The 11,049-nt window shown below is 38.7% G+C and overlaps 1 protein-coding gene across 2 annotated transcripts in view; it reads right to left on the bottom strand.

Moving 5' to 3' along the window:
* Positions 1 to 11,049, bottom strand: part of doc2g (double C2-like domains, gamma) — a 73,289-nt gene that overhangs the window by 12,860 nt on the left and 49,380 nt on the right. For both annotated transcript variants that reach the window (XM_032531917.1, XM_032531907.1), the window contains exons 6-8: positions 9,002 to 9,128; positions 8,741 to 8,797; positions 7,953 to 8,077 (exon numbers count right to left, since the gene is read on the bottom strand). In XM_032531917.1, the coding sequence (XP_032387808.1) occupies positions 7,953 to 8,077; positions 8,741 to 8,797; positions 9,002 to 9,128 (309 nt within the window). The remainder of the gene's footprint in view (positions 1 to 7,952; positions 8,078 to 8,740; positions 8,798 to 9,001; positions 9,129 to 11,049) is intronic.

The following is an 11,049-nucleotide window of genomic DNA, read 5'->3' as shown; positions in this document are numbered from 1 at the left end:
TAATAAGGCAAGAAATTCCACTAATTAACCCTGACAAGGCACACCTTTGAAGTGAAAAGCATTCACAGTTCATGCAGTTTGTCTTTCAACAAGACTTGCAAAAACCACAATGAAACTGAGCTCGTAGCTTCAATGACTTTTTATCGTACAAAATTGCTGTCAATCAAAAGGAGATGCAGCCTTTCGACAGACCCTCCAATCATTAAGCAGAAGCCCAGCGTCCAGGCCGGCCCACTCCTCCATTGACCCCCAGAAACACTGAGCGTCCATGGGCGGGATATAATCTCAGCATTTATCCAATGACCCATCTAGTTTCGAAGCACTTAAAAAAACTGTTAAAAGCAGCCCCATTGAGGACCATGGATGCTAGGCTTCAACAGGGAAATGCACTGTGACGCTACGGGAATGTACGAGGAGGAAATCAAGTCAGCTGATTCTGAACAAACTTGTCTTCGAGATGAACGTGTTCCAACAAATCTTTAGGCAATAAAACGTTAGCACAATAGTACATATTTGACCATTAATCTTTTGACTTTTTTGCGTCTTAAAGAAATCGCCACTGGTGGGAGGTGTCCATTCTTGACAGCTGGTGCTGCTACAGTATAAAAACTTTAACAGGAACCTACTTTATTATGCTTTGCTTATATTTTGGCTTAAATAATGTTACAAGGTCGGATATTAAACGTGGCTAAAGATTAGATTAGATTCAACTTTATTGTCATTACACAGGTACAGGTACAAGGCAACGAAATGCAGTTTGGGTCTAACCAGAAGTGCAATTGCACTTGCAGTGCAGGATATACAATGGTTTCATAAGTGCAGGACATGGATAAGTAGTAAATAAATATAGAAATGAATACTATTATAAACAGAATTTTACAGCTAAATTTGTCCTATGAATATAATATATAGATAACAAGTATTGTGAACAAGATTTACAGCTGGATATGTACTGAATATAATATACAGGTGGATATTACTATAAATAGAATTTTACAGGTGAATATGTGCTATGAATATATATACAGATGGCAATTACTATAAACAGAATTTTTACAGATTGATATATATAATAAATTAGGCTAAAATGAGCAGTATAAGAATATACAAAAGCTTCAAACAACGAGGTTAACACATGTAAAAGTAATCCCTGTGAGCAAATGATACAACGATAACAGAGCATCTCAGACAGAAGGTGAATACAGGTGCAGCAGCTTTGGGCAGTATAAGAAAAGTTTTTTGAACATTAAAGCATGTAAACATGTTCTAGTAGTGCCCTAGAATATAAGTATGAACCTGAAAATGAGCATGATAGGTTCCCTTTAAGTTTAACGTTGTGAAAAATAAGGACATTGGCAATTTGGGGCAAATAATCACAAATGGTCCAGTGGCCAACTTTGTGCAAGCATGAAGCCTTTCTGTCAGCACCCATCTTTAATGAATATTCTCAACAGCTGTCTCGCCTCTTTGGTGAAATGGAAGGACAAGGAGACAACTTCTGAAATGATTTTGTACATACTGCTAATAATCCTGCTGTGTACCTATTGCAATCACGATTATAGTGTTGTTCAGTTGATGACATGTTACCAAATAGCTTCATATCACTATAGTCACAGGCTCTGTTAGGTGTTTATTGTATTTTAAAAAGGTCATTTCTCCATAAGCTAATCAGCAATAAAATACCTGGTGCTTATACAATTGGCGGACTGCCTTCACAAGAAAAGAAACGAGAAGAAAGAAAGAAATCCATAGAGAGAGGCGGCCAAACAAAGCTTCTATTTGACCTGCAGCATGTGAGAGGGTGATGTGAGAGCCCCGGGGACATCTCAGCCTGAGCTGTGCCAAATCACATTTTACATACGGCTCCGAGGCAGCTCAGACGCGGGATTCCAATTTCCAGACTAACAAAACATCATTTGACAGCAACATTCATAATAATGATAGCATAAATAAAAATATTCTGTACAGCAGCAACCAAACTATGCCCAAATTCAATGTGAAGAATAATTCATAACATAAAAGGCTGGCCCAAAGAGATAGGGAGGGATTATCCCTTTCAGTTTTTCGTTGGCTGCTTCTTTAAAAAGTAGGTCGTTCACAGCAAAATTCAGTAAACTAACCATTTGTTTCTGTGCTATACACCTAGCAATGTGTCACAAACTTCCAATGTCTGATCAGGTAAACTATGATTGACTGGTGTTCTCTGTGATAAAGATGAGGTTTAACTACTGTTGCACAATTTCTTTTGTTTTTCTCATTTGGAGCAGTATGGACAACTTTTGTTAAGAATGACATAAGAAATGGACAAAATAACAGGAACATATATAGCATTCTGAAATCTAGAGAAGCAACTACACAACAGTAGCTTCAAAACATCTGCCACAGTCTCAGCAAAACTTCAAAGTTAGATTTACAAAAGTTGTATTTTCTGCTAGTGTTAATGATTTCGTTGCCACCTCCTGTAACTATGCTGTCTTCATGTAACCATCCCATGCAACAGTCATTAGCTCACTATTACATTACATGCTGTTTATTTTATCCAAGTATTTTTTTGTTGTTGTAGGTATTTGTATTATTTTTTGATAACACTGTAAAAGATGCAGGACAAAAAACCACAGTCCCATGCAAGACTGAGTATTTTATTTTTAATTTTATTTTGTTTTATGCTGTTTTTTTATGTGCAAATGAAAGGGGGGAAAGCAGGCATGTTAACAGGACATGTTTGAACACAAGCAATTTAAAAAAAATTTCAAATCACATTTGGTGAGTACCACCACAACAACTGTAACCGTGGAATTACATAACATTATCTATTGTCTGTCTTTAGCCCTTTATGTGATTTGACCCTCATCACTTATTCACATGACAACTTGACACCTGCCAGGGTCACAAGCGATTGGTACTAAAACCATCCTGACAGCAAGTTTAGGTGAAATAGAGACAAGCAGAAAAGCGAGAGCAACCCTGTGAATGAGAGAAAGAAACAACAAAAATATAGAACTGACAGGGAGAGATGAGGATGAGGGTGGTGGTGTTAAAAACAGGAACCAAAGTTACGACACTGAGATGCAAAAACAACAAAAAAGTGATAGAAACATGAATGACAATTGGAAAGAGGAGCTAAATATATACCTCCTGCAGAGAGGAGTCATGATTTTCACTTCACACACGCATTCAGAGGGAAAAAGAGAGAGATAGAGAGAACAAAACTGTGAAGCTTGGCAGTGTGCTTGGTCAGCAGGAAATATCTGACATGTTTTGCACTTTTTTCTGCCTTCATGTCTTTTTTCTGACAGAATAATTTATTTTACAAACATTTTAGGTAATGTGTGAATAGCAAGGGAGAGGAGCGTGGGTCCTTTTGAAAATTTAATTTAATCTAGTCTTCAAATGCTAATATATCCTTTTAAATGAAAGACAAATTCGTTTTGCAACTATTCTGACCCTGTGTCACTTGAATAGCTTCTAAAGGCTGGTTGTGAAAAAAGACCAAGTGGAAAAGCCCGCTGGACAAATGGAAATGCACACACGCACACACGCACACGCACACGCACACACACACACACACACACACACACACACACACACACACACACACACAAAGAGAGACAGGCATCAAGATCAGCTTTAGTTACAGATTCCTCAAGAGGATTGCTGTAGTTACAGCTGTAGGACATCACCCCTTTGACAGTAAAGCAGGCCAGAAAGCTAGCTAAGCAAATTAATTCCTTACACCTAATTCGACTTAATCGCTCAATATACTCTAGAGACGTAATTTACCTATGCCAGCAATACGCTCACACCGTTTTCTGTTGTTTAAAGTGAACTTCCTTAAAACTTTAGAGCATTAATTATTAGAATCAGAATCAGCCTTATCTGTTAGGTATGAGGACACATACAAGGGATTTTTCTTTGGAACATTGTTGTTCACAATACGCTTACACATACAAAACAACCAAACAATATCTACACACTAATATATACATACTCTAAACAGAAACAATATAGAGGTAATAGTGCAATGAGGAGTGCAAACCATGCAGGAGTGAATTGTGATAGTTATTATTTAAATGTGGAGCACGTTGGTGGTAATCACAAATGGATGCATTAAAAGAGCAACATATACTCTGCGAACCAACCACTGAACTGGGGTAAACTAGTTACAGAGTGTATCTTACAAAAGAGAACAAAAGGTGACTTTAGCAGACAGGCAAATTAAAAAGCCAAACAACTTAGGTTCCAGAAATATAAATCAGATCGGGGCAGTGGCCCAACAAAATCATGTAAACTAAAACAGAAACATCCGGTGAATGGATGCAGAACAAGACGAGGAATAAAATACAATTTAGTGGGTAAGGAGAAAAAAGTGATGGAAAGAAGGGGAAGATCTGGATATCTAGGTGCATATGTAATTCTTTGGTGCATTAAAAAAATAAACAACACAAAGAATAACTATAAAGCACAATGCATTAAAGTAGAGGAACAAATCGATACCTTGGAGAGGAAGAAAAAGAAATACATCTAGGTAGGTAGGTGTGTGTGTGTGTGTGTGTGTGTGTGTGTGTGTGTGTGTGTGTGTCAGACAAGAGCTTCCTCTCTGTTTTGTATATCTCGTCACTTTACAGAAATTTCAGAAGACCTTCAAAATCCCAATAGTGTGGGTGAGTGTCAAAAAAGTTCTCAATATTTTCCCACTTATACAACCGACTGATAAAAAACATTGAACCACAAAAATGTTTTTTAATACAGTAATTGTAGCTGTACCTCCCCTTCAGGCTAAACTCTCCTATCTCCCATCTACAACAAGTCCTCTACATTAAACTACACAACATGTAGTTCATCCAGCCCTCTAGAACACATACAAACAAGCTCTGTCTGATCCAACAAAAAAGTAAAGGTACTTTTATTGTCACATACATTTAGGGACACTCATTCTCTGCATTTAAGCACTTTACAGTGCCTGGGGACCAACTGCAAATTTGAGCCAGATCAAGGGTATTGACTGGAGAACCTAGTACATGGTGGGGGAATTGGAGCATCTGGAGGAAATCCATGCAAATGGGGAGAGAACATAAAAACTCCACACAGAACGGCCCTGAACAACCTGGATTTGAACCCGGAGCCTCCTTGCTGTGAGGCCACAGTACTAACCCATGGGCCACCATGCTGCCTGCAACACTGCAATGGTTAAGGTTAGATTAGGCTGTCCAAGGACAGGAGGGGGATCGAACCGCTGACCATTGGGAAACGTCATGGTTTTGGTTAAAATGACTCCTCTGTTACATTAAGGGGACCTCCTCGTCATGGTTACAGTTAAGGATGTCCCAGACTAAGAATTTACATCTGATAGGTCTTGCCTTCCATTAACTGATTGTCAAATCATGTTTTTTTCAACTGATCCATATTCTTATTTGGGACATTGGTGTGCATTTTTTCCACGCCTATATTCAATTTCCCCTTTTATAGCCATCCACACACAGAAGAGAAACAACAGGTACAGTCAACAAGACAGAGAAAGCTGAAAACCAGATGTTATAACGTGCCTCCCTCTGCGGATTTTGAAGAATCGTCCATAAATTCAATAAATATTTAGCACTTTGCTTGCGCTATGTTCTTATGTAAGTACTCTGCTTAATAACTGTATTCTAAAATAGGCTATATATCATGAATTATTGGGAGAAACCAAGCAACTCACCCCCATACAGCCCAAATGGGATGATCCTTTGTTCCATAACCACATTTGCCTTCCACTTCGGACTGTGAGATTGGCAGTTGAATCAGGCTCTTTAGATCGAATTGTCGAATAGTCAACTATTAGAGGTCACCCTTACTTACAATAATAACAATGTGTTTAAGCTTGTGGACTAACATGGTCGTGGCTAAAATAAACCAATGTTGAATGTCAATAGAAAATGAACAGCGTCCTCTTATTTTAAATTTTATTTGTCCCTCCCAATCACCCTGACCTCCCTCTGCAGACTTTGTGGCATTATAACATCACACTACTTTGTCCTCCACGCCCAGCGGAAAAGTCTTACTTCCTATGCTAGGGCGTGTTTTCATTTCATGCTAAACAAATAAGTCTCTCCATTCACTGTGCATCAGGTCAACCAGTTTTCATGTAAAGCTGGACTTATAGTTCTTTGATGATACATGTAAACTTATCTACAGAAGAACCAAAGTGCACAACTTAAGATCATACAACGTGTCATACGGCTGTGCACGTCAACCTTTAATAACTGCATTCCAATCACACTATTTTGGCTCAACTGAAGAAACTAAAACTACTTTTGAGTTGTTAAAACTTCCTTTAAAAGCTATGTCAACAACCTGCAGCTCCTTATGCCTCGAAGCCTCCTACTACTGGAGGTGGCGTTGGTTATAGGATTCGTTGTCCTGTGTGGGAGCTCTCTCACTCCCTGCACTGTTGGTGTATCAGGCAGATCAGAGATTGAGCTGTGTGGGTTTTATCTGTCACTACCTATGCCTTACAGGCAGGTGGGCTCAGGTGTGCAGTGACACTGCCTTTCCTCAGCTCTGTGCATGAAAGACACTTTGATAAGCCTCGCATTGGCTGAGAGAAGTGTTCAGTCCGACAGAATGGCAGTACACTACGATTGGCAGAATAAGTCTAGGGCCACAACTAACAATTGTTTTTGCCCAGAATACCCTGCCAATTATTTCCAAAACTAAGTTTAGGAATCTGAGGAACACCTTCCAAAGTATGTGCCAAAATACTGTAAACATGTTAACGGACAACTTTTGTCAACGGTTTTTCCTGCAGTATTGACACATGGGAGGTAATGGTTACGATATAGGTAATTAAGGTCTGTAAAAGATCACAGCCACATGCAGTAAATATTCACAATATTAGACGTATATTAAAAAACACATGCCTATGCTTTATGAAAAATAGGAAGAACTCTCAACTCTCAAAATAATGAAAAGTAAAACCTTTTAATATATTTATTTAACTAATTGATACATTTTTATATGAATATTAACATTTATTTCATAAATGTATTTATTGCCTCATTTATTTATTTCAGGATGTATTTCCAAGGCATGTTTATGTATTTATTCATTTATTTAATACTGAATAAAACAATAAATAATCGTAAATCACTTAACAGATAATTTTGTTTAGACAGATGCTCTTAGTTAAATTCTCTAGATTTCATTCAGTTGCAGCAGTCCTAAACAAGGAAGTTTAGGTAAGATGCTCAGTATCAATTTATGGCCATTTTAGGACAAGGGGAGAACATATCTTTTTCATTTGATAACAGGATTTGCTGTTGGCTCTCAAACTCATAAAAAAGACAGAGGGAAAGAGAGATTCACGCGAGCCAGCAGCCACACTAAACTGCCGACGGGCGTGCACCTCCGGCAAGTGTGCAAAATCAATGTTGTTGTTTTTGTTGATTTGATGTTGTTTTTTAGGTGAAACAGCCAGGGACACTGATCTGCAGGCAGCAGTGTGTTCCCTCCTGCAACCACCAGCAGCCCTTGTCCCGTCATGTTGCTTTTTGATACGTCAGTGAACTAATTTGCCTTATTTTCACTGCGGCGCAGGCTGAAGGAACCTTTTAGTTCCTTTAAGATGTTTCAAGTACAAAAAAAGTCCCTGGAACTCTTGGTCAACAAACAGCTAATACGTCTTCCCTCCTGGAAAAAAAAAATATATGTTGTTTTGCGAGGGCAAAATTTGACAATGATCACATTAATGGGAAATACACCAGGTTGAAATAAACCAGAATTTTCCTTTAACTATGGTCATTGCTGGACCCACCATGGCAACCTACACACCCTGAATTCTTGCTGTATGACAAGAACATCACACCACATTGGCAAAAGACACTTCCATTGAATGGGAAATGCTAACCCAGAGTAGCTGCATATGAGCATAATTTGTAGGATACCAGGTTTGTTCATGAATATCAGACATGACTTACATTTTGACGAAGGGGTCAGAGTAGCCGTTAGAGTCCATGGCCGCCAGATGGGCACAGCGTATGATCCCAACCAGCAGGCAGCCCTTCTCTGTGTTATAGCACAGTGACACCAGGATGCGGCCACGCTGGGGACACAGAAAACAACAGTGTGTCAGACACGGCACAGGTTTTCAAGCTGACGTTTCCCCCTTCAATGAATACACAGTGGGGAATCCTGCAGCAGGGTCAGTAAAGTTTTGGAAAATGCTTTTTACTCAAAGTTACACAAATAAAACTAAAATGAAATTTAAAGTATTGTGATCTGCTACAGCATTTTCCCTACCTAGGATATAGTGTTTTCTTTTAACGTATGAGCAACAGGGGTGTTAAAATTGAAGCTTGTAATTAATGACTTTATCTTAACCTGGCAAAATGATACTCCTCTCACCCCTTCTTTTATCTCCAAGTTGAACCATAAACTGAGTCTAATCAGAGACCAAAAGCTATTAGCCTCTGTCTCTAAAATCATGAAGAGAAATTAGATAAGGACCACCAGAAGAGGAAAAAAACACATCAGATCCCAGCAGTCTATCAGGGTTCACACCTCAAACATACTGGATATATTGGTTAAAAAAAGACTTAAACTTTATTTTCCTTTAGAGTGAAAATAGAGGATCAATTACAAATGCTGAAACGATAAGAAAATGTATCCGATATAGCAGAGTTATCACAAATTACAGTAAGCTATATTTTACTTCAAAGTGTAATAATAATAAGATTAATTTTGATAAAGCTGATATTAGTTTTACCTCCTCCTCTGCCACGACTGTTCCCTGCTCCACAATTTGATTGTTAGCTTCTTTATTCTGAAAAAAGAAAGAAACACATCATGCCCACAGAGCCTCCAGGTGAATATCTGTAACACATTATAATGCAGTATTTGAAAATGATGACTGATAGCCCCCAGGCAAACAAGCACAATGGAAATTGGACACATCTTGATACAGTATATATAACCACTGAAACCCATTTGGTATGCACACACACACGCATATACACACTATATCTACCTGTGCAATTCTCTCTAGGCCCATGTTGTAGCGTTTGTTCTCGCCCTCTTTTAGCTTTTTCAGAGCCACTCTCACCTCTCCGATGAATTCATTTCGTCCGAGTCTGTCCATATCACACACACACAGCCTTCGCACGTATACACGCATAAAGATGCAGAGATATAGAGAAGAGAAGCAGATAAGTTTGGTTAGTGAAAAGTTACAGATGAACCCCAGACGCTGCTTTGCTCCGCTCATTATTGTGAGGCAAGCGTAGACTGTGCCAAATATATCAAAATTGCATCTGGACAATCAATCAGCTCCTCCGCCTGCAACAGAAGACGGGTTCCCGGTGCTTTCACTTGAGCAGCCGCAAGAATGATGATAAGTTGTGTGACTGCTGAAGAGAAAACAGGGTTTCCAAAGGATTTCAATCATTTCTTTCTTGTTTGGTACTCCATCAGACACTAATTTGTTGTAATAGAAACAAGAAGAAATACTGTAGATTGTTTGAAGCAGGTAAATCAGTTGAAAGGACATTGATTTTGTATTGTATACAGGTAAAACAAATTAAAAGGACTGCTATCAATTCCTTTGCATACATTGTTTTATATATATATATATATATTATATATATATATATATATAACCTTAACCCCTGAAAGCACAAATGTTATTTGTATATATACACACAAATAACATTTGTGCTTTCAGGGTGTTACTGAGTTTGAAAATGTGCTGTGATACTCATAGAAAAACAAGACTAGGAGTTGAGAGCCATGTATGTATCTCTCTTTGTTTGCACTCTAAATTTAAAAAGAGACAACTGAATCACTCTGTATCTTTGTCTATATTGCTACAGTTCTGTAAAATGTTTTCTCCACAGAGGGCACTTATTTAAACTGGCGGTGATGTTTGATGGAGGGTGAATATTCCATCAGTTGCACTACAGTCTTCACAGCCCATCACCTGCTACAATATTCCCTCTGTGCTCAAATATTCCCAGATGGACTGTCACTGCTCTTGATTTTTTCCTTGCTCTTACTCTCTATTCTCACACGCGCACACACAGCCCACAGTCACAGACACACAGACACACACACGACACACACACACACACACCAACCACACACACAACACACACACACACACAACACCCACACACACACCCACACACACACCACAACACACCACACACACACACACACACACACACACACACACACACACACACACACACACACACCTTCCCCCTCTTTCTGTCCCTCTGACATTTGGATGTTTGACATGCTGGTCCAACCTTTTAGTCATAACGGATGAGTATCTCTAGCAGAAGCTAGAATAACTTTGACTCATGACCATTGCTGTCAGATGATTTATGTGGCTTTGTCCTGTGTCATACATGCAGGTTGTCTGTGATGAGTTGGTGGTTGCGGTGAAATATGACATCAGTTCCGCCCAAACCTTTGGCTTCTTATGTGTAAATGCACCATCCGTTTCCTCACACCCGCTCCCACAATTTAATCGGCTTTAGAATTCCTCTAAAAACCAAACAGATGCTCGTGGACTCTGTTCAACTTGTGGTGCGAAACTAAGCGTGGATTCACTGACAAAATCCGCCTCAGGGGTTACATTACATTATCAGGGTGTTTTAGCACGCCTGCATGGTGGCTGTACTTGTGAAAGTATCTCTTTTGGTCAAGTAGGTAGAGTGCCAACAAAAAAATGACTTTGATGAAAATTGATGGATGACGTAAATATTTTGTGATATAAAGATAAATTGCATGGCTTAAAATCATAGTCTACATTGGTTTTTGCAGAAAATGATTTAATATTAGAGATGTAAAACTAACTTCAATATCAGTCAATCTTTTAAATTCTTCTACTAAATACTAATTAACTGATTTCTCATTACAAGACTAAGAGTCTACCGTCACGTGAGCAGCTTTCTGAGGCTGTACACCAGTGCTATGAGTTAGGCACATATGTTTACCATGTTTCCTATCTTAGTTTACCATATTAGCAAGCTAACATCTGCTATTAGCACAAAATAAAGATCATATGAGGCT

Source organism: Etheostoma spectabile, chromosome 2 (assembly GCF_008692095.1).
Source record: "Etheostoma spectabile isolate EspeVRDwgs_2016 chromosome 2, UIUC_Espe_1.0, whole genome shotgun sequence".
Taxonomy (NCBI): domain Eukaryota; kingdom Metazoa; phylum Chordata; class Actinopteri; order Perciformes; family Percidae; genus Etheostoma; species Etheostoma spectabile.
This window is presented reverse-complemented; position numbering and strand designations above follow the sequence as displayed.